Raw genomic sequence first — 25,090 nt, 5'->3', positions numbered from 1 at the left:
CTGCTCCTGGATTCGAATCAGCGACCTTTCACTTGGTAATCAACCTAATCACACAGTGAGCTATTAGGGACTGTGAGAACAGGTTGTAATTTGTAGTATAGAAGAAGAGAAAAATGGTTCCATCACCAGGGGTAAAACAGTAATAATGAAGTTACATGACAAGAATCTGCAGAACTAATCATATGCTAAGTAGTTACAAGTCCAGTTTATGTACGAGATAGCCAAGATTATGGTCTATAAAATGATGGTAGTCTCACGTTCAAAGCCGTAGTGGATGGTGAGATATAGAGCCTGAAAGTCAAAAGTTCAAAACATTGTTACTTTTTTGCTTATCAGTGTAAATAGGACAAGGCTATTACACACAATATATCAACAATGCAGCACTAAGTACTAGCCTCCATCCTGTTTTGCACTCTAAACTGTTGGAGGTACATATGGATACACACCACTAGCCCACTGGGATTTGTTACTTAATGTTAACCAACAGCTTTGTCTGTTGCATGATAATCTATTTTCCTATGTACAGCTGCAAGAAAAGAACACAGACGCCTGTCACAAGCGTATCGGGTCCACCATGCCTAGCCCCCTTACCATTAGTTCCTAGTCTTGGAGAATTGCTTTAAACCCTTCAGGACCCTGGGATTTTCAATTTTTGCGTTTTCATTTTTCACTCCCCGCCTGTTCATAGTCCTAACTCACATAGCCTTATGGGGGCTTTTTTTTGGCGGGACAGGTTGTACTTTCTAATGGCACTATTTACTGTTGTATACCATGTAGTAGGGAGCAGGAAAAGAAAAATTCCAAATGGGGTAGAATTGGGAAAAAACGCAATTTTGATAAAGGTTTATTTATTTATTTTTGTACACTAAGTGGTAACATTGACCTGTTATCTTCATTCTCCAGGTCAGTACGGTTCCAACGATACCACACTTGAATCATTTTCCTTGCATTTTAATACTGAAAAAAAATATGTAAACCTTTGAGGAAATTCTTTTTTTCATAACCATATTCTGACCCCTAGAACTTTTGCAGCTTTGTGGGACGATCTGTTCTTTTCAGCGATACCAATTTTAAGTGTGCGACTTTTTGATCACTTTTTATAAAAAAATTATTGGGTAGTTAAAGTGACAAAAAATGTTTTTATTTTTTTTCCTGCTACACCATTTGCCGTATGCCATTAATATTGTCATATTTTAATAGTATGGGCATTTTTGCACGCAGTGATGCCCATTATGTTCATTTTTTTATTGGTTAAGTATTTTTATTTTAAGGAAAGGGGGGCGATTTGAACTTTTAGGTTTTTAAATTTAACTTTAGTTTTACTTTTTTCAAGTCACCTTGGGTGACAATAACTGGCAATCATTCGAATGCCCATAGTATTCAGTGATGGCTGAATAGCCATCAATGAAGACTTCAATTGCACTATATCAATACAAGGCTGCCACCTAGTGGCCTGTATTGAGATATACATCTAATTGACTCGAAAGTCGGCTTGAGGCTTCGGTCAATTAGATCGAGGTAACGGGTCCCCTGATCTCAGCCAGGGAACGCTGTTACCGGACCGAAAGAGCGTGACTTCCGGTTCCCGGTCTGCGCAGATGCTGTGGTCACATTTGACCACGCCATCAGAAATGTAAGATGTATGCGATCAGCCTTATGGCTGATTGCTATTTAAAATAGCAGAGACCCCGCGGCTTGGGCGCCCACTGCACGCACGAGTGGACGCCACGTTTAGGGATGGGACCCATGACGTACAGCTACGGCATGGGTCCTTAAGGGGTTCAGGACAATTCATGCTGCTTTTCAACCATTCTAGTTTAACTACAGTTATCGGGTCATTGTCTTGTTGTACACTCGCTTTATTTTCATTTGACCCACTAACAGGTGTTGAGACATGACAGACTAATTATTTACAATTGGTCACTAGGACCAGTAATTGTCTCTGGGTTGACATGTATTATTGAAGTACTAAAAATTAACATTTATTACTTGTCCTTAAAATCTTAACTAGAACTGACATGATTAAAAATATAAGCCGTGTCTGCACTGTCAATGGTAATGATCTGAATGTTATTGTGAGACCACTAGAGGGCAATCTTCACTTGTGGCTGTCTGGCTATCTCCGCACAGAATCTCTCGTGCTCTATTTGGTGGACACTGTTTGTTTCACAGTGCGCTACCTACTGATAGCGAATGCCCTCCTAGCGTTCACTTGTTACTTGTTAATGTATCGGAGCTCCTTGCTTTACATGACACTGGCTGGCGAAAATGTAACATATATCACTCTCTGCCCCCCGACATGTTTCACCAAACACTTGGCGTCTTCAGGGGTATGGGCAGTGAGATTGTCTTGTTGTATACCGAAATACAGTCCTGATCAAAAGTTTAAGACCACTTGAAAAATGGCAAAAAATCATATTTTACATTGTTGGATCTTAGAGTACCTCCAAGTAGAGCTTCAACATGCAACAAGAAGAAATGAGAGTGAGACAAAACATTTTTTGAGCATTCAATTAATTGAAAATAACGATTAAACTGAAACAGGCTGTTTTACAGCTGATCCAAATTTTAGGACCACATGCCTTTAAAAGGCCAAATCTGTGCAAAGATGTGGATTCATTGTCATTTTCTGTCAGGTAGTCACACGTTGTGATGGCAAAGGCAAAAAAACTCTCCCTTTTTGAACGTGGTCGGGATGTTGAACTGCATAAGCAGGGTCTCTCACAGCGCGCCATTGCTGCTGAGGTGGGACGTAGTAAGACAGTCATTTGGAATTTCTTAAATGATCCTGAGGGTTATGGAACAAAAATGTCAAGTGGAAGACCCCAAAAAATTTCATCAGCACTGAGCCAGAGGGTCCAATTGGCTGTCCGTCAAGACACTGGACGATCCTCGACCCAAATTAAGGCCCTTACTGGTGCTGACTGCAGCCCCATAACCATTAGACGGCATCTGAGACTGAAGGGCTTCAAAAACAAAAAACCTCTTCAAAGACCTCGTCTCCTTGAACGCCACAGAACTGCTCGTTTGGACTTCGCAAGAGAGCACCAAACATGGGACATTCAAAGGTGGAAGAAAGTTTTATTCTCTGATGAGAAGAAATTTAACCTTGATGATCCTGATGGTTTCCAACATTACTGGCATGACAAGCAGATCCCACCTGAGATGTTTTCTACACGCCACAGTGCACCATAATGGTCTGGGGTGCTTTTTCCTTCAGTGGAACAATGGAGCTTCAGGAAGTGCAGGGGTGTCAAACGGCCGCTGGCTATGTCCAGATGTTGCAGAGAGCATTCCTCATGACTGAGGGCCCTCGTCTGTGTGGTAACGACTGGGTTTTTCAACAGGACAACGCTACAGTACACAATGCCTGCAGGACAAGGGACTTCTTCCAGGAGAATAACATCACTCTTTTGGCCCATCCTGCGTGTTCCCCTGATCTAAATCCAATTGAGAACCTTTAGGGATGGATGGCAAGGGAAGTTTACAAAAATGGACAACAGTTCCAGACAGTAGAAGGCCTTCGTGCGGCCGTCTTCACCACTTGGAGAAATATTCCCACTCACCTCATGGAAACGCTTGCATCAAGTATGCCGAAACGAATTTTTGAAGTGATAAACAATAACGGCGGAGCTACTCATTACTGAGTTCATGTTTGGAAGTTGGATTTCTGTTTTGGGGGGGGTTTAGTTTTTTTTTTGGAGGTGTGGTCCTAAACTTTTGATCAGCTGAAAAACAGCCTGTTTCAGTTTATTCGTTGTTTTCATTAAATTGAATGCTCAAAAAATGTTTTGTCTCACTATCATTTCTTATTGTTGCATGTTGAGGCTCTACTTAGAACCTTGTTAAGATCCAGCCATGCTAAATATGATTTTTTTTTGTGCCATTTTTCAAGTGGTCTTAGACTTTTGATCAGGACTGTATCTCTTCAGCTTGAGCTCATGGACTGCAGCACTTGCATTCTGCTGTAACATGTTTTATACAACTTAGAACTCATTCCCTCAATGATTACAGCCCCAAATCATGATGCTCCTTCCACTATGCTTCACTGTTAGAATGAGGTTTTGGTGTTGGTGCGAGGTCCTATAGACCAGTGGTCAGCAACCTTTGGCACTGCAGATGTGGTGAAACTACAACTCCCAGCATGCTTAATTAACTTCTATGGGAGTTCTGAAAACAGCTAAGCAAATGTGCATGCTGGGTGTCGTAGTTTCACCACAGCTGGAGTGCTGAAGGTTGCTGATCCCTGCATTAGACATAGCATTGTGCATTTGTGCTAAAAGATTCCACTATTGTCTCATACGTCCATAGAATATTTTCCCACAAGCATTCAGATTTTTTTTTTATTCAGCATGATGTCCTACCATGAGGTAGTACTTTATGCTGCACAGAAAACAGTGCGGCTTAAGAAGGAGTTTGAAAGACTTAGTAATTAATCATTACCATGAAGACATTTGTTTTTGAGTGGAGTATCCCTTTAGTAATGTAAAGTGGTTACTACTAGATAATGGAATCAAGATCAGCCAATAGACTTCTGCAGTAAGGAGAGAGACCGCAATATGCACACTTCTCTCTCCTCATTCTAGCCATCAGTGGGCATCTTAGAGGTCAGGCCCTTACTTATTAAATCTTTTGATAGGCCTCGAGGACATATCAATAATCTTACCAAAACCAGTGATTTTTTTCTTCTTTACAGCAGTGGCTTCCTGGTGTCCTAACATGAGGTAGTATTTTAGGCTGCATAGAAAGCAGTGCAGCTTAAGAAGTTTGAAAAACTTACTAATGAATAATTACAATGAAGAAATTTGTTTTTGAGTGGAGTATCCCTTTAGTAATGCAAAGTGGCTACTACTAGATATCGGTAGCCATGCCTGGCGTGTATGTGACATATCCTGAGACAGGTCCAACTTACCTTGGTGTTGGATCTACTTTTGCTTAATATATTGCAATTTCTTCTTGGTCACCTACATGAGTAACAGATAGTGAGGAAAACCACTAGTGACCACCATTCCAGTACCTACAGGGTTGTCACTCAACTTTGCAGAGACCAATCCCATTGGTCAAAAGCATGAAATTGTGGGATGCCACATTAAAGGGTCACAGAGTTTTGGTAAAACTTTAGATATGTTAGGAATATCAAAACTTCTGATGGGTGCGGTTCTGACTGCTGAGACCCCCACCGATGGCTATATTGATGAGAGAGAAGTGCTCGCTTACAGTGCGGCAGTGTTATCCGGTGGGCAGTTCCGTCTTTGGAACTGCCCGCCGGATCCGCCGATCTGGATGTGACTGAAAGCATTTGTGAGACGGATCCGTCTCACAAATGCATTGCAAGAACGGATCCGTCTCTCTGCTTGTCATGCGGACAGACGGATCCGTCTTGTATATTTTTTCACATTTTTACCGGTCTGCGCATGCGCAGGCCGGAATGACAGATCCGGCATTCTGGAATTTTGAATGCCGGATCCGGCACTAATACATTCCTATGGGGAAAAATGCCGGATCCAGCATTACGGCAAGTCTTCAGTTTTTTTTCGCCGGAGATAAAACCGTAGCATGCTACGGTTTTTATCTTTTGCCTGATCAGTCAAAATGACTGAACTGAAGACATCCTGATGCATCCTGAACGGATTGCTCTCCATTCAGAATGCATGGGGATATAACTGATCAGTTATTTTCCAGTATAGAGCCCCTAGGACGGAACTCTATGCCGGAAAAGAAAAACGCTAGAGTGAAAGTACCCTAAGTCACTCTCTCTCTTCACTGGATAGGATGGAATCAAGATGGGCCAATAGACTTCAATTGAACCTGTCTGTAGTAAGGAGAGAGACCGCACTATGTGCACTTCTCTCTCCTCGTTCTAGCCATCAGTGGATGTCAAGCCCACTCTCTAGGACATATCAATAGTCTTACCAAAACTCGGTCCATTCTTTTAATGCAAATGAATAATTATTTAAAATTACCAGTACACCGCTGCATATAGAAGCCTCCTGAAGCACTAGGATTTTCACCGCAGTGTCTGGCTGCCTGGTATTCATTCACATACTGGCTAGTAAAATTTGACGTCCTTGTGGTTTCCCTTCTCACTCTGACTAGAACCCACAGCATGGACTATGTCCATAAATGAAGGGATAAATGACTGAACTGTGACACAATTGTAAAATACTTTATTTGATACGCTGTAGACAAAGTGAGCACTTCAACAATTATAAAGTTAAATAAATCTTATAAAAATATATATTTATACAATATAAAACTTTTAATCATTTGCAAGAAACAAAAGTGCAATGAAAACCACACAACACATATACGCCTAAAAATCAACAGAGTACAGTTAAACTTCTCAAAGTTATTCACCATAGGGCAACCGTCCCCAAAGTTTCAACTTGCCTCATCATCACAGATTCTGAAATCCCCCACTAACCTACAACAGATCTGAGCTTCAAAGCTTGCTCCAGGAATCACTATCCCAAGAGTGTGGCCTTAAATTAATTTTCCAGAATTATAAAAGCATGGCTGTTTTCTTCCAGAAACAGCACCACACCTGTCCCCAGGTTTTGTGTGGGACTGCAACTTAGCCAAATTCCCTGCAATGGAACTGATCTGCAATATCACATACAACCTGTGAAAGAAAGCAGCTCTGTTTTTTCTAATCTGATACAACCCTATTTCAAGATGTCCAGGAGTTTGCATAGACAATATCTCCCCCTGCTGGTCAGTGTCAGCATACAGTGCAATAAGGCGTGGCAACCAACAGGAGGCGTTATTTCTATACAGACTCCTGTGTTTGATGACATTGTCAATAAGGTAGTAATGCTGGGCACAGAGACCTGCTTGAGCATAAAGGGGTATCAGCAATGAGGTAAGTGAAACTTTGGTGGTTGAGACATAAGCCATCAAGAATCCAGGTAAAAGCTGAATTTCTAGTCATATGGCCACTTGTCATGAGGCAAGGGGAAAAGGCCACCACTGCAGCCTGTGATTGGCTGCAGCGGTCAAGTGTCCCCCCCCCCATCGATGGATGTTGGAGCTTTTCCAGGAGTGTTAGGCACCGAACCCAGCGGTGGGAACCAGATAAGTATGATCTCCACTGCGGGTCGGCCACTCTGGGAGGTCTGTTAGACTCTTGGATAACACCTTCAGTCTACACCTTCAAAGAACCTTTCTTTTTTGCTTGCTCATAGTTGACCTTCACACAGAACGTCTCTTCATTTTTATCTTCGTGGTCATTGATAAATATGAGAATCTCTTCCTGCCCGCTGCTCTCGCTAGGCGCAAAGCGCAACCCAATCGTGTACGTTTCACCAGCGCCAACCTACAGGAAACAGATCAGAGTTGTTGAAGGCTACCGTGGCTTTAAGACAGTCATTATTTAAGGAATTGATACAATGTTTCCCTGGGTAGACTGAAAGCGGAAAATAAACACTGTCAATAGATCATGCGCTTCAGTAAGTTATCCAAAGCACTCGGAAGTATCGTCTGTAAAAGTAACCTCTGCTCTGTCATGTAGAATGATCCCATTATGGTCGTCCTCTATGCATTCCAAATTTAAAAAAAAATAACATTTAGAGGACACGTAAATTTGTTGAACTTGTAAACTATTATTTTACAGTAGAGTGCAACTTTATAATACACATTGATTGAAAAGGTGCTGAAGACCTTGATTTAACTAATCTCAAAGTCGCTTCCTGCGAGCGGTCGCGGCGCGCATTTGTATCACTTGCTTTACAAGTCTCCGCGGCTGGTATGGATGACCTGTTGTACCTTGCAATTAGAATGTCTTAATTAGGTAGAGCAGATGGAATATTTAAGCAGCGGAGCACAATGGTGAGAGTTATCTGCCCCATTCTTGGTTCACTAGAACTGCATTAATTCAGTCCTTCATAAAAAGGGGGACTTTCATTTACATATTATATAAAAGAAGCATTTGCATAATTGGTGCCGCATCTCCTTGAAATAAATTAAGGACATTAAAAGGGGTATTCCCGTCTAATAAAATTGATAGTTACTCTAGGACAGTCCATCACTTTGTATCCATGGGAGTCCGAGCTCTGGGACCCTCGACAATTGTGAGAATGAGAAGACGACAGCACTGGTGCAGCGATGCTTCCTTATCTAAGTTTTCCCTGTACAACAGTGCTCCTGGCCATCCGGCAGTGCAGGAATTTGAGCACCGCCCAATGACTTGAACCGGCACGGCGCCCCCTTGATTTTCAGGATCAGTGAGGATCTCCAAAGATGGAGTCCCCCCCAATCATATAGTGATAGCATATCCTTTACAAGATGTGAATACTTCTTTATCAGGAGGGGTGGATGGGCAGAAGGGTTACGTAGTGTGAAATTCAGTATAACTGGGAACGCACCATTCTGGGAAAGCAGGATTAAAAATCAATACTGCTGTCCTAGCTTACACAAAGCTTTCCTAGGATCCCAAATTGGTAGGATTAATAATGTGATATGTATGTGGGGGGTGCACAGGGGAGAAGCTCCTGGGTGACAGGGGAAAATCTGGACCTTCAACTGATCGCCTCGTATGAGTAGTAGTGAAACCTTTGGGGGCCCTTAGGGTCCAGGGTCTGGGTGTACCTGCAACCTTTGCACCGCTGTAGTTATGCCCCAAGATGTACAACTAAAAAAGTGTGGATACTGTTTGGAAGCTACATTGACAGTCAAATTGCTGGGGAAAAAAGCTGAAACTAAGAAATTACTCCTGAATTGTGACCGAGGACAAAACAAAGACTGTATTGTTCTCAGTAGGCTGAGGCTGTGGTTACCTCAAAGGTGTTCTCCTTGAACTGCAGAAGATCGGCCCTGTTGGTATGGAGCGAGTATCTCTTCCTGGTTGGATACGGGTTAGTGTAAGTTATCCTTTTGTTACAGCCCTTCTCTCCAGTAGACACTGTTATTTCAAAAGCCTATGAAGACATAAGGCAGGATCAGCAAACATTCGACTAGCACCTCTTAAATGTACAACTCCACCATTATTTATTGCTCCAGTACATCTACCAAAATATAACAAAGCAACTTTGCAAACAGCCTTTATTAAGACAAATATCTCCTAACGGTTACTGCATTCTGCTGCTAGGTAGATCTATGTGTCTCCATGGTTACAAAGTATAAAAAAAAAAAAAAAAAAAACCTATGTAGACTGCTCCTGAATTCATACTTCCTTACTGAAAAAAACACAAGGCACAGCTTGCCAAGTGAGATCCACTGTCCGGGGCGATTAGCAGGGTAAATGGAAACCCCCCGAGCCGGAAACAGGTTCAGCACTCCCATGGAACATCCATTTTATTATTCACAAGAAAAACATCATCCACGTGAGATGCTTACATGTTTAGGACAGCAAAAACCACGTGTGTGCCCTTAATCATAGCACGGTGCTGTGGTTTTTGCTGTCCGAAACGCGTAACTGGATGTTTCATGGGAGCCCCAGAGATCGTCCTTCCTTGTGATTCATACTTCCCTCCTTCTATCCCCTAATTCTTAATAATCAACCAAATGTACTGTATGTTAGCAAGAAGTAAGAGACAAATGGAAAGGAGCGTGACAGCTCGACCAGACTACACAGGGATCTGTTTGTAGTCTGTCACCATGGCGATGCATAAGTCTGTAAGGTGGCCATAAAGAAATTTTTAATCAATGCAATGTACAATGGTGCTTTTTTTCATCATACATGTAATGAAAAATAAAATGATGGTGAAGGTAGACCTAGCCTTTAAATCTAATTAACAACTACAAAGCGATTGACTGGAGTCCACTCTCACATTTGTGAATTCATTTCCATTAGGATAGCTGGGCGCCTTATTCAGCTAGCAACGCACTTTTAGAAATAAATTACACTAGAGCTTTAATATTTTCGGATTGTAATGTTTCATTTCTGCTCCCCCAGGATCTGGCGCTCGACATACTAATTCAAATAGTTTTAACAATGAATAGCCAAGCAAAATTATATATGTCAGCTTGTAATAATCCCTTTCAGGGAGAATACTCCAGTCATTTATCATAATGCAAAATAATAGCTCAAAATTTTAAAGCAGTACAGAAGCCAAGACCTTCAGTAACATCTCTATACAGGCAGACTCTTCAAGGGATCTTTAATTGGAGGATCCTAAAACTACCATCTCTCATTATGGATCTCCTTTGGGAAATGCAAATCATTGGTAGGTGCTAAAAAATAAAATACTGAACCGTCCCTAATTCCTGCCAACATATCAGCCTGATCACAGACATTTAACCCCTCAGATACCATGGTCACTTAGGATCACAGCATTTGAGGCAGCTTTACCAGGGCCTAAACGGCTTCCCAGTGTGGAAATTGGGGGAGTCGTTTATTTCTTGTGGTACCCATAGTCCCTCTGGAGGGCTACCACATCAATAGTTCCTATGAAGGCCTGTAGGTAGCAGAGATCCATAGAAACATAGCGCAACTCCCATAGGTTGCAATGGTAAATTATTGCAGTCTATGGGACAAGCAATGTAATGATCACATGTTCAACAAAATTATAATGGCTGATTGTCTGCTTTTTCATCCCTTTACACCCCCCCCCCCCCCCAAAAAAAAAATGATTAGAAAGTCATGCAGACTCCAACATGGTATCAACAAAAACTATAGATCACCCCACAAAAAAAATGAGCCCTTACTCAGCTCCGTAGACATAACTATAAAGAAGTTATGGGGGTCAGAATAGGACGATGCAAAGAAAAAAAAAACTTGGGATTTTTTTTTTTTTTAAGTATTATTAAATTACAAGAAAAAAAATATAAATGTGGTATCTCTGTAATTGTACTGAATAAAAGTAAGAGGTCAATTTTACCGCGAAGTGAACACCGTAAAAATAAAACCCATAAAACTATGGCAGAATTGTATTTTTTCCATTATTACACCATTTTGAATCTTTACAGCTTCCCATCACATCATATGCAATATTAAATGGCGCCATTAGAAAGTACAACTTTCAGCTAAAATCAAGTTCTCATACAGCTATGTGAAAGGAAAAATAAAAAAAAGTTATGGCCCCGAGAAGGCAGAGAGTGAAAAACAAAAATCAAAAACAGACAACTTCCCTGTGTTTAAGGGGTAAAATAATTCCAATAGAAAGTTTGTATCATCTAACAAAGAATTGTAATATGTACAGGGGAGGATTAGGAACTTAAAGTGGCCCTGGAAAAAAAACATCAAAGTGGCCCCATGTTGTAGGCAGGGATAAACTTATAGAAGATGGGGCAACATAAGTAGGGAAGGTCAACACAAATAGTAAGGGACAACAGAAGTAGACAGGGCCAGCAATACCTTACTGCAGCACAAAGTACCACTCCAGCAGAATCAAATACCACAGTGCAGGACAAAATACTGCCACCCTTTCAACATTATTTAACTGTATCATGTCCTGTGGACGACAATACAGTTAAGTTAAGGAGGGCACCTGTAGCTGTTGAGCATCATATCTTCGTAGACTTGGCCTGCGGCCATCAGGAGAGGTTGGGTAGCCCCCTGGGCATCGGCCCACCGGGAAATTTCCCTGCAGGGTCTATGGCCAATCCGCCCCTGAATATGTACTCATAGGAGAGCTTTAAGAGATATTTGGGTAGTTTTATAAGAAACAAAGATTTGATTATTTTTAATCTCTTGGACAATCATTATGTATACTGGCCAGGAACACAAAGCACTAAATGGTCTTAGGCCTCTTTCATACGGGCGTCCCAGATTTGCTCCGGATGAGTCCTGTGTGCATTGCAGGAAACCCGCGCGAGTGCGCACGCAATTTAAGTCAGTTTTGACTGCGATTGAGTTGTTCAGTTTCTATCTCGCGGATGCAATGCGTTTTGCACACGCGTGATAAAAAACAGAATGTGGTACCCAGACCCGAACTTCTTCACTGAAGTTCGGGTTTGGGTTAGGTGTTCTGTAGATTTTATTATTTTCCCTTATAACATGGTTATAAGGGAAAATAATCGCATTCTTAATACAGAATGCTTACTAAAATGTCAATTGAGGGGTTAAAAAAGAAAAAAATTTACTCGCCTCATCCACTTGATCGCGCAGTTGGCATAGTCTTCTTTCTTCTTCTTTCAGGACCTGCAAAAGGACCTTTGATGACGCAATCGCTCTCACCACGTGGTGAGCGTGGCGACGTCAGGGCAGGTCCTGCTGAATTAAGATAGAAGATCCTTCTATCTTCACTGAGTAGGACCTGCGCTGACGTCGCCGCGCTCACCACGTGGTGAGAGCGATTGCGTCATCAAAGGTCCTTTTGCAGGTCCTGAAAGAAGAAGAAAGAAGACTATGCCAACTGCGCGATCAAGTGGATGAGGCGAGTTAATTTTTTTCTTTTTTAACCCCTCAATTGACATTTTAGTAAGCATTCTGTATTAAGAATGCGATTATTTTCCCTTATAACCATGTTATAAGGGAAAATAATACAGTGAATTTACTTTAATGTGGTCCAGGGTTGCTCATCCCTATCATCTCCTAGAAACCATGCGTGAAAAATCGCACCGCATCCGCACTTGCTTACAGATGCTTGCGATTTTCATGCAGCCCCATGCGTTGCGTGAAAAACGCTGAATATAGAACATGCTGCGATTATCACACAACGCACAAGTGATGCATGAAAATCACCGCTCATCTGCACAGCCCCATTGAAGTAGTTGGGTCCGGATTCAGTGCGGGTGCAATGCGTTCACCACACGCATTGCACCTGCGTGGAATTCACGCCCGTGTGAAAGGGGCCTTAATGTCTGGCCATGACTTCAATACTCTGATGATGCCAATGATAATGAATGGGCTGCAAGGAACAAGTGAACAAGTTTATGTTAACAACTTCTGCAACTTTGTAATACAATCCATGAGAGGGTAGTAAAGGCAGAATTAAATCTTGATGATGGATGGAGCCCGGTGTGATTTATTTCAGACTGGAGATAGGTCACAGATGCACTATAACTTCATAGGCAATTATGAGCTAGTAAATTAGAAATGCTGCTCAGCTGCCAGGCGGCTACACAGATTCTCTTATACAAAATTGTAAGGGGGCTATATATCAGAACGGCTCAGTTGTTAAAAAGAAACCTTTTAGTGACGATGTATTGTCTCTATTTAGTACCAAAACTTTGTGTCTGTCTGCCTTTTTGTGCTGTAAATAGGGTTCCCAGCCCCGTTATCATCAAAATCATAAAATCAATGAAAGAAACCTTCTGCTGTGATTTATGATTTTGATGTTGTCTCTATTTAGGTCACATTGGGGGTCATTTATTAATCTGAAATATGCCTAAATTAGGTGTATTTCAGGTGCAAATGGCAGTAAAAAATTGTTAGTTGCGCCGCTATTTGCGACTTCTTTCCGTTCACGCCAGGTCTAAAATTGTAGGCGTGGGGTGGGTGGGGAAGGGGGTGGGCCTGCAGGCCTGTCTCATTCACCATGTTCTACACCTAGAAAATGGTCTAAATGTGAGACAGCTAGGAAGCGGTTTTACATTTAGACTGGCGCTGGATGCGCCGAAGTTATGTAGAGGCCTGCCGGTCTTAATTAATGTGCCCCATTGTCTCTATTAGGTGTGAGGTCATCATAGGATTGGTAGATTGGACTAGACCATGATTTAAAGGAACAGTGTAGGCTAGTGGTGACAAACCATTTTAAAGACAGGGTGCCTAAACTGCAACCCAAAACCTACTTATTTATCAGAAAGTGCCAACACCAGCAATTTAACCTGAAAAATGAATGGGGGGTGGGCACTGGGAGTCATACTGTGTAAGGGGCCCTCACACAGTATTAAGACTCCCGTGTGGCCCCCTCAGATACCCATCATTGCTAGAGCACAAGGGAGCCGCATACCTCCCAACTTTTGAAAAACACAAAGAGGGACAACATGTGCGGCATCTTTTTTCATATTAGGTCACACCTACACCCAAAACATAATTATACACACATAGTAACTCTTGCCCATTTACAGCATACAGTAGCGATATCAACATTGTGCCCCCTTCACAGTAGCCATGGCCAGATATGCCTCTTCACAGTAGTTATGCCAGATTATGTGCCCCTCACAGTAGTTATGCCAGATTATGTGCCCCCTCACAGTAGTTATGCCAGATTATGTGCCCCTCACAGTAATTATGCTAGATTATGTGCCCCCTCACAGTAATTATGCCAGATTATGTGCCCCCTCACAGTAATTATGCCAGATTATGTGCCCCCTCACAGTAATTATGCCAGATTATGTGCCCCCTCACAGTAATTATGCCAGATTGTGTGCCCCCTCACAGTTATTATGCCAGATTGTGTGCCCCCTCACAGTAATTATGCCAGATTGTGTGCCCCCTCACAGTAATTATGCCAGATGATGTGTCCAATCACAGTAATTATGCCAGATTGTGTGCCCCCTTCCGAGGATATAAAAAAAAAAAAACTGTAAATAATCACCTGGTTTCTCCGATGCTCAGATGCCGGCGCTCCACAGCAGCAGGAAACTGCCAGACATCGCACTGCTTTGTAGGAGAAGCGCCCACTGACTCCCAGCTTCTCCTACACAGCAGCGCGATGTGTGACAGTACATCATGCTGCTTAGGAGCGCTGACTGAGGTCATGACGTCACTGCTGGGCCAGGCCTGGAGAAGAGATGCAGTGTGGGAAGATGAGCTGCGGTTAGTGAATGAAAGGACCGCCAGCTCCCCTGCGCTCCAGCAGTGAACGCCTCTATCTGTATTGATGGCAGCGCTCATAACAGCCAGCCCTGTGTGTGTGTCCACAGAGAGGGCTCTGAATGCCCCCTCTTACGTGTGCGTCACTGGTCTAGGCAAAGCTGATCCACTGTGTTATGCCTAGTGTAGGGCCTCGGGGGGTGGAGTATGACACATGGATTTTTTCTTTGGTGTTCTTTGAGTCCCTGTGTAATGCTCCACCATCTCAGGCCCTACACTAGGGGTTTTCTGAAACGTTTTAACTGATAAACTATCCTCAGAATAGGTTATCAGTATCTGATCGGTGGGGGTCTGATACTGTTTGAGAAGTCACCATTGCTCACAGTAGCGCCGCAGCCTTCTCACAGCTTTTCCTACGTCAGTGATGTCATGTTCATCAGTCACGTGGTCTAGCTACAAATAAGCCCCCTTAAATTGAATGGGGTTGAGCACGATACCAAGGACAGCAGCTATACAATGTACAGCGCTGTGCTTTGTAAGCTGTGAGGAGGTCACGGAGATCACAGGAGCGCCAGTGCCTTCTCAAAGCTGATCAGCGGGGCCCAGGTCAGAGCTCCACCGATTAGATAGTGATAACCTATGCACAGGATAGGTCATCAATTTAAAAGTCTAGGAAAACCCCTTCAACACAGCGTACCAGTTTTGCCTGGAGTGTTCCTTTAAGTGAGACAACTGTTAAACCGGTTGTCCCATTTGGGACATTTCTGACAAACTGACAGGGTATGCCAATCGGTGCGAGTCCCACCTCTGGGATCTGATCCTGTGTCAAAAATGGAGACCCGAAGTAAATGCAGAGCACATTGTGCCATAAATTGCTCAGATAAGAATACCCCTTTAATCGACTTTAGATAGACAAATGCATCAGTTGGAAATTCATACAGTAGTTCCAGTGTAAGTAAATGGCACCTGGACAGATATGTATCCTGAAAGACAGCAAGCAGAGATTCTGAAAGCTGTGAGGAAGGGATTTAAAAATAGATTGGAGGATTGGATAAGGTTTCCTTTAACACAAAAAAAAGTTTTTGCTGAAACTGTACTATTCCTCTGTAAAAGTCTAACTACAACAAATGATCTCAATAAAGACCAATATAAGCGGGTTGGGTGTGGGGGCAGGTGAAGCTGGGGCACCAAAGCGCTAATTGGGTGACACTGCTCCCTACAAAGCTGAACGTGAGGACAGCCCCGTCCCCCTTCCTGATGCTTCTGGGTTGCTCTTTTGGAATGCCAAGTAACAGTATCGTATAGATGTCACGATTTAAATGAAGTCGACTTTTGTATGTTGGGGTTTTCCAGGAATAATACATTTTTATTTAATGCCTGCAGCTTGCCTCCGTAAATGGAAAATGTATCCTGATCTGTGGTCCATGCAATGTTTACATCTGGCGCTGCATGGGCACGGTCACATGCTCCACTGCAGCCAATGACTGGCTTCAGCAGTGATGTGCCACTTGTGGCCACGTCACCACTGATGCCAGTTACTGGCTGCAGCAGAGCATGTGACCATGCCCATGAAGATTCGGATATTAACACAGCAGGGACTGGAACATGGACACACTGGAGGCAGCGCAGAGGATCGAAGCACCAGGAAGAGGAGGGCAGCAGGTATTAGAAAAGAAAATAAAAGTTTCTGGAAAACCTCTTTAAAGGCCTTCAGTAGCAATTTTCTATGACTGATTTTACTCATGTTGGGCTAAAAATCATTTTTGTAACTGGTCTTTATTTAAAATTTGCTGCTCTGACGGCCAGATGTATAATATCTCTGAACTCATGAAAGCTCATGAACACTCATTTAAAGGGCATCTGTCAGCAGATTTGTACCTATGACACTGTCTGACCTGTTGCACGTGCACTTGGCAGCTGAAGACATCTGTGTTGGTCCCATGTTCATATGTGTCCGCATTGATGAGAAAAAGGATATTTTAATATATGCAAATGAGCCTCTAGGAGCAACGGGGGCGTTACCATTACACCTAGAGGCTCTGTTCCCTCTACACTTTGAAATAACATCATCAACCCTGGCCCTGTCAACCAGAGTGGAGAGGGAATGGCAGCTGCTCCTATATAAAAACATAATTATTCCCAGCAATGCGGGCACATAGGAACATGGACAACACAGATGTCTTCAGCTGCCCAGTGCACATGTAACAGGCCAGCCAGTGTCATAGGTACAAATCTGCTGGCAGATGCTCTTTAAGCCATATTTTTATCAGTTTGATAAGAATTTATCTATAATAGGAGAAAGATTGCTCACAAAGGTGTTCATAACCTTTGGTCTGTTGAATAAGACAAAGATGATATTTGAAAGGGAAGATGAGAGAAGAAGCTAGCCAGCATGGAAGTGGATAGGGCATCTGAAATCAGGAACAAGAACAAGCCAAAGTAAAGCCTAAAGACCGCAGCAGAGGTCAGAGAAGTCTAATGGATTGGTCATTGAGTCACTGGGAGATCAAACATATAATAGAGTGCAATAAAGATCATTTCATAGCATTCATTGTTTATTTAGGCTATGGCTCCACACGGCATAAAACTGCAGTGTTGTGCTATTGTATCACAACTAATGATAGTGAATCTGGTCTTGCTGCAATCCACAGGTTGCCGACCCCACAAACAGCAAAAACAAATTCACGATCACTAGTTGTAACCTGCACTGCAGCATTTGAAGTCTCAATGTCGCCAAGTAGCCCTTACCTTAGAAATGATTGGGTTCCGGCTTAGTACACAGACCAGCCAGGAGGCTACAAGCTGATGCTGATCAACATCAACCAAATTGAGATAGATGAATTTGCTTCCAGCCTTTTGAGGACGCACTGCAATATGCAGATCCTGGATTCCATTTGGAGGCAGCACAAATACACTCTCTGGGTCAACCTAAGCGGGCCAAAAAAAGACAAAAACCAGGGTTTATTTGCAGCTTGTAACATCCTCTTGGGTTAGAACCTCAATGAGATGCTCCATAACTTCATAGATGCGATTTACAGAACTTACTCCAGTAAAGGTGAGGTATAGAAAGCAAAGTAACATCTCAAGCCAGAAGTGTTAGGGATCATGCACACGATCGTATGTATTTTGTGTTCTGCCAAAAATACGGATGACGTCCATGTGCATTCCATATTTTGCGGAACGGAACAGCTGGCCCCTAATAGAACAGTACAATCCTTGTCCGTAATGTGGACAATAATAGGAAAAGTTATTTATTTTTTTGCAGAACGGACATACAGAAATGGAATGCACACGGAGTAAGTTCCTTTTTTTTTTTTTTGCGGACCCATTGTAATGAATAGTTCCGTATACGGTCCGCAAAAAAAAAAAATATGTTCTTGTGTATGAGCCCTTAGACTTAATGATGCATCAAAGGTATCAAACTTCGACATTCAAAACACTGGGTACAAATTACAGCAATGCTAACTTTACAAATTCCTTGCATGATATATTTTTCTATAGGTGTATTTAAATCATGATCCACCATTCAAACCAGACAGCATGTGGATGGCAATCTGGATCCACATAATGTCACAGGCTGAAAAAGCCCAGGGTAGGCAAATGTTATGGGCAGACATCAAAAGGTGAGATGCAGGCACTGGTCATATCAATGACGTTATTGAAAATTGTTTTCCTATTTCTAATTGGGACACTACTCAGGCCCCTCCCATAGCAATGTATTGGCTAAGCCACAGCCAACCAGGCGATGCATTAACCACTTCAACCCCGCTAGCTGAAACCCCCTTCATGACCAGGCAACTTTTTACACTTCTGCACTACACTACTTTCACCGTTTATTGCTCGGTCATACAACTTACCACCCAAATGAATTTTACCTCCTTTTCTTCTCACTAATAGAGCTTTCATTTGGTGGTATTTTATTGCTGCTGACATTTTTACTTTTTTTTTATTAATCAAAATGTAACGATTATTTTTGCAAAAAAAATGACATTTTTCACTTTCAGCTGTCAAATTTTGCAAAAAAAACGACATCCATATATAAATGTTTCGCCAAATTTATTGTTCTACATGTCTTTGATAAAAAAAAAATGTTTGGGCAAAAAAAAAAAAATATGGTTTGGGTAAAAGTTATAGCGTTTACACACTATGGTACAAAAATTTGAATTTCCGCTTTTTGAAGCAGCTCTGACTTTCTGAGCACCTGTCATGATTCCTGAGGTTCTACAATGCCCAAACAGTAGAAAAACCCCACAGGTCATTCGCTCATGGGCATAGTGAGTTCATAGAATTTTAATTTTTTGTCACAAGTTAGCGGAAAATGATGATTTTTTATTTTTTTTCCTTACAATGTCTCATATTCCACTAACTTGCGACAAAAAATTAAATTTCTTCATTCGCATCGATCAATGTGGATGAAAAAATCTCTGCCAAAAAAAAAAAGGAGGGGAAAGGCGTCTGCCAGGACATAGGAGCTCCGCCCAACATCCATACCCACTTAGCTCGTATGCCCTGGCAAACCAGATTTCTCCATTCACATCAATCGATGTGGATGAATAAATCATTGCCGGGATTTTTTTTTTTTATATATACACAAAGTGTTTGCCAAATCATAGGAACGCCGCCTCCTTCTCAGCTCGTATGCCTCGGCAGTGCGTGTAAAGTGAATGTGCAGTGATCAAAAAATTATATTTTTTTTGTCACTGCGGTGGGGCGGGCGCGGGCGAATGCACGTGTGGGCGACCGATCAGGCCTGATCGGGCAAACACTGCGTTTTGGGTGGAGGGCGAACTAAAGTGACACTAATACAATTATAGATCTGACCGTGATCAGTTTTGATCACTTTCAGATACTATAAAAGTACAAATGCTGATTAGCGATACGCTAATCAGCGAATAACGGACTGCGGTGCGGTGGGCTGGGCGCTAACTGATCGCTAAACTACCTAACCAAGGGGCCTAAACTATACCTAAAACCTAACGGTCAATACCAGTGAAAAAAAAAGTGACAGTTTGCACTGATCACTTTTTTCCTTTTCACTAGTGATTGACAGGGGCAAGAAGGGGTGATCAAAGGGTTAATTGGGTGCTGGGAGGTGATCTGGGGGCTAAGTGTGGTGTTGGTGGGTACTCACAGTGATGTGTGCTCCTCTGCTCCTCTGCTGGAACCAACCGACCAAAAGAAGGAGCAGAGGAGCACAGCAGCCATATAACCACATCATATTTACTAATATGATGTGGTATCTGGCTGCTGATTCGTTTTTTTGAAAATCATCAACCTGCCAGCCAATGATCGTGGCAGGCAGGTTGATGACGAACTTGTTCTTTGAATTTTGCCTGCCCACGATGCGCATGCGCGGGCCGGCTTCCCCGGAAATCTCGCGTCTCGCGAGAGGATGCACCGGCGCGTCCACCCAGAAGAGCACGACCGCCGAGAAGACACAATCCTGCGTACGGCGGTCGTGAGCAGGTTAAAAGGAATGTGTCGTCAGAAAATAACCTATTGTTTAAATTGAGTTTCTAAATTAAACATATTTTCAAAAGAATTAGTATTTTTCATTTTCCATGTCATCTATATTTTAAAAAACAATCCTTAAACCCTGCAGTTTTCCCTCTGGCCACTAGGTGCCACATCTTGCTTTGTACAGCAGTCATCTCCTTATCAATACAGGCAGGATTAAAATGACAGCATTTCTATATATGGATAACACAATAGGTGATATCTACTGCCTCCTGACCTCTGCACAGGTCACAGAACATGCCTAAAAAACTCCATAGAAGCCAATGTGCCCCCTTCAGTCTATTGTGTCCATGGCCCATGGCGGTTGCTGTAAAGCATCTATCTAAATTATTTTAACAACAGCTTGGACAAGATGGCCGTCCCCATAATCATGTTCAGGAAACAGAATATCAATAAATCTGCAATCACAGATTACAAAAAGGATAGGTGTCATTATCTTGTTTTACCTGGCAGAAAAAAAATTATAGGTTGAGACATTTAATTATCTGTCGTAACAATAAAAATACAATCAGTACTGATCAATGACCAACCCCTTTAATTTTCCAGTGTTTTTTTGAAAGTTTGTGAACCCTTTAAGATTTTCTATATTTGTGCCAAAATTTGACCGAAAACGACATCAGATTTTCACAGTCCTAAAAGTAGATAAAGATAACCAAATCAAACTACCGGTATATAAGATCTGATCATTTATTTATTGAGGAAAATGATCCAATAGCATGTCTGTGAGTGGCAAAAGTATGTGAACCTTTAGGATTAGCAGATTATTTGAAGGTAAAGTTAGAGTCAGGTGTTCAATGTGATGACAATTAGGTGTGATCTATCAAACGGTCTGATCTTCCAAAACACATTTGTGGAAGTGTATTATGGCGCAAACAAAGGAGATTTCTGAGGACCTCAGAAGAAGAGTTGTTGATGCTCATCAGGCTGGAAAAGGTTACAAAACCATCGCTAAAGAGTTTGGACTCCACTAATCCACAGTCAGACAGATTGTGTACAAATAGAGAAAATTCTAAACCATTATCACCCTCCCCACAAGTGGTAGACCAACAAAGATCATGACAAGAGAAGGGCATGTAATAGTCCATGAGGTCATAAAGGAACCCAAGGTAACCTCTAAGCAATGAGTCCACCATCACAAGGAACAACAATGGTGTGCATTACAAGATTGCAAGTAGAAAGACGCTGCTCTCCAAAAAGAACATTGCTGTCCGTCTGCACTTTGCGGTGCAGCGGAATGGAACAACGGCTGTGGACAACATGGTGTTCTGTCCACATCTTTTGCGGCTTCATTGAAATAAATGGCTCCGCACCCGTGCCGCAAAATTGTGGAACGGATGCGGACCCATTCATACGATCGTGTGAATGAGCCCTTACAGATACAGATTCATCAGGATACCTACTGTAGTTCTAAGTATAAAATATTAAGGCACTGAAAGAAAAAAAAAAAGAAAAAAAAGCTATAAAAACCAAACCTAGTAAAAAAAAAGAAAAAAAAAAAGAAAAAAAAAATACATGAACAATACTGTTGCAGTCTACTACAACCCTGGATATTGTCACAGGTTTCAAGCATGGCTACCACAGCATCTTGCAGCGGCATGCTATTCCATCCGGTTTGTATTTAGTTGGAACATTATTTATTTTTCAACAGGACAATGACCCCAAACACACCTCCAGGCTGTGTAAGGGCTATTTGACCATGAAGGAGAGTGATGGGGTGCTGCGCCAGATGAGCTGGCCTCCACAGTCACCGGACCTGAACCCAATCGAGATGGTTTGGGGTGAGCTGGACCGCAGAGTTAAGGCAAAAGAGCCAACAAGTGCTAAGCATCTCTGGGAACTCTTTCAAGACTGTTGGAAGACCATTTCAGGTGATTACCTCTTGAAGCTCATCAAGAGAATGCCAAGAGTGTGCAAAGCAGTAATCAAAGCAAAAGGTGGCTACTTTGAAGAACCTAGAATATGACATATTTTCAGTTGTTTCACACGTTTTTGTTATGTATATAATTCCACATGTGTTAATTCATAGTTTTGATGCCTTCAGTGTGAATCTACAATTTTCATAGTCATGAAAATAAAGAAAACTCTTTGAATGAGAAGGTGTGTCCAAACTTTTGGACTGTACTGTATGTGATACAATTAATCAACACAATTGGATAAAGCAATCACTCACAGGCAGAAAACACCCACCTGTGATACAATTAACCAACACAATGGGATAACGTAATCACTCACAGGCAGAAGTTACACAATTTTCCCATTTGTAGAAGAATGAGCCAGAGGGGGGGTGGTCGGTAGCTGCCATAACATGGCCTCACATTACTCTCCCTTAGTTCCATCGGTCGGCATACCCGCCTATACCCTGTCAGGTTGGCTTGGGGATGTCCGGGCACGATAGTTATAACTCCAGTTCCATTTGGCGCTGAGGGGGGTCTCCATAGTTCAGGGTCCATAGTCCGTAGGAAGGAGGCTAGCCCTCAGGCCTCTCCAGCATCCCCAGTGATGGTTCAGTACGACACACCTTCCAGTCCTCGTTCCCCCCCATGCACCATAATTTTGGCACCTGCACGGTACATCTACTTTAGCTGAACTGATGTTTATTGCTCACGTGCCAAAATTGTGGCGCATGGTGTCAGCATGCTACTATAGGGCCAGATGAGAGGATGTTGATGCCTGGCCCTGGCAGTCAGGGGGAGAGAGCATGGAAAATGGAGGATCTGAAGGGCACCTAGAGGGCTAGGACGAGAACTCTGTTTTCACTGAAACAGTAAATCAGATCACTATTGTTTAATCAGCAATATCAACCCTACTAGGCACTATGGTTTGTTTAATGGTGTTAATACTGCTAACAGGTCCACATTAAGGTGGTTGGCCTGCCTTTTGTAAGTAGTGGCCTATCCTCACTAACACTGTGTACCCATGCCGATCATCTATTATGTGTAGCTTACCCGCCAAAAGTCGGTGCTGGAGCTACTGAGAGTGCCGTCAAGATTGTACTGGGGAGTGCTGCACCCACTGACTTCAGTCCACTGTCCACTACAACATTGACAGTGCAGTGTCAACTTCCGGCAAAAGCGCTACATGGAACACCCGATCCGCAGGGGTGTGGGGAGCCATACCCCCGATGATTAGCTAGTGATAGCCTATCCTGAACATAGGCTATCACATAAGAAAAGACTGGACGACCCCTTTAATGTTAATGTTTAAAGTGTAACTCATTATTTTTTTTGCTAATGTGTACAGACAGGGATAGGGAACATTTTTCCAATATACTTTATTTAGGGAAAACCTTTATTTATAGTAGAAAACTTTCTCAGAGCCTCTTCTGAGGGACATCCGTCTTCCCAACAGCGCAGTGTTGCGCTGACTAGGAAGATAGGGAAAGGGGCTGTGCTGGGAGCTGGCGGGCATCTGTCCTATATAGTGGGGCCAATACAGTTATAATACATGAAATATACACTAACATATAAATAAATATCTTCACTTCGTTCCTGATCACTGATCAGAGTGGCCAGCGCTGTCAGTGAGCTTCCCCCTGCACTCCCGGTAAGCACTCACTACAGGCAGTGCAGAGAGAAGCTGGGACAGTTACAGTATATTACTGTCCCTATATACAGTAGAGGAGCTTCCCCCTGCCTCCCTGCACTGCCAGTATTGCACGCTTACCGCTCACACAGACACCGCTCCTGGCGGCTAGTTCATTAGTCAGTATGTTGGGAGTACAGGAGAATAACTCACTGACAGCGCTGGCCACGCTGATCAATGAGCATTAATGAAATTAAGATATTTATTTATATATTATTGTATATTTCACGTATTATAACTGTTTTCCCCCTATTACATGAGGGAGTAGGGCAGGCAGATGACGTCAGCTCCCAGCACAGCCCATTTCGCGCAATAACTTCATAAATTAATTTTTACTGTAAAAAGACATTTCCCAAACTTTGGTTCGGTTCCAAGGTACCATTTGGAACTGAACCAGAGTTCGGGAAATGTTTTTTTACAGTACAAATTAATTCATGAAGTTATTACCCGAAGTCTCGCGAGGCTCATCGAAGCCAATACATTCTAATACTGTACGGAGCTCCTGCTGCGTACAGTATGAGAACAAAGTTTTATGCAAATCGACTTCGGATGTTTCCTCCGAAGTCGATTCGCTCATCCCTAGTGTATATTAAAAAAAAAAAAAAAAAGAAAAGAAAACAAAGCAAGTTTGCAAATAGCCTTGAAAAATAACAGATGTGTGTCCACAGCTCCTATGGAAACCTTTTTGTCTCCAGGGATACAGACTAGAATCAAACCCTGTGTGTGTCTCATGCTGCAGTCATGTGCCATAAAGCAATTCGTAGATGCCATGATAATCCTTTAACAGCTTACCTGCAGTTCTTGTGGATGGGAACTATAAGCTCTCACTTTCCGCACCACTTGTGTTCCCCGTAGAACCAAGGACATTTGGGTCAGCTGGCCTGTGATGCAACTGATGTCTACTCTTTTCAGGGAATGGATGTAGATCTGCCAGATCTGAATAGGTGCAGCTAGCCAATGATCTCTATAAAACAGTCAAATACATTCAAATTATTTTTGCTTTTTATATTTTATTACACTTCCAAGTGTCAAAAAGACTCTTTCTTCAGGGAGGAACAAAAATACTAAACTTCAAAAAAAGCTAAATTTAGCCAACTAAAATAGGCCATTGGCCTTACTAACTGGGTTAAAGTCCTTAAAAATAAAAATACAACCACAAAATAATTTATTTTTAAAAGCATCCTAAAATCTTATTGTGAGAGGTGCATACTTTATGGAAATAAAAGGATAAGGAACAAGAAAAAACAAATGTGGATAAATAGAATTGCAAAGAAAGGAATAAATGACAAAAAGAAAGCATTTAAATCACTAAAACAGAAGGGTAGCGAGGAAGCATTGGAAAACTATAAAGAA

The 25,090-nt window shown here is 42.3% G+C and overlaps 1 protein-coding gene across 1 annotated transcript; it reads right to left on the bottom strand.

Annotated features, from left to right (window-relative positions):
• Positions 1 to 6,171: 6,171 nt before the first annotated feature.
• LOC122923251 (nephrocystin-4-like) lies at positions 6,172 to 24,700 on the bottom strand. The gene is made up of 4 exons (XM_044274031.1): positions 24,530 to 24,700; positions 17,387 to 17,566; positions 8,775 to 8,915; positions 6,172 to 7,315 (listed from the first exon to the last, which is right to left on the bottom strand). Exons 1-4 carry the CDS (start codon positions 24,602 to 24,604, stop codon positions 7,145 to 7,147), a joined length of 567 nt encoding a protein of 188 aa, XP_044129966.1. The 5' UTR covers positions 24,605 to 24,700; the 3' UTR covers positions 6,172 to 7,144.
• Positions 24,701 to 25,090: the final 390 nt, after the last annotated feature.

The sequence above is a fragment of the Bufo gargarizans genome, unplaced genomic scaffold (genome assembly GCF_014858855.1).
Source record: "Bufo gargarizans isolate SCDJY-AF-19 unplaced genomic scaffold, ASM1485885v1 original_scaffold_1401_pilon, whole genome shotgun sequence".
In the NCBI taxonomy this organism is placed as follows: Eukaryota; Metazoa; Chordata; class Amphibia; order Anura; family Bufonidae; genus Bufo; species Bufo gargarizans.
This window is presented reverse-complemented; position numbering and strand designations above follow the sequence as displayed.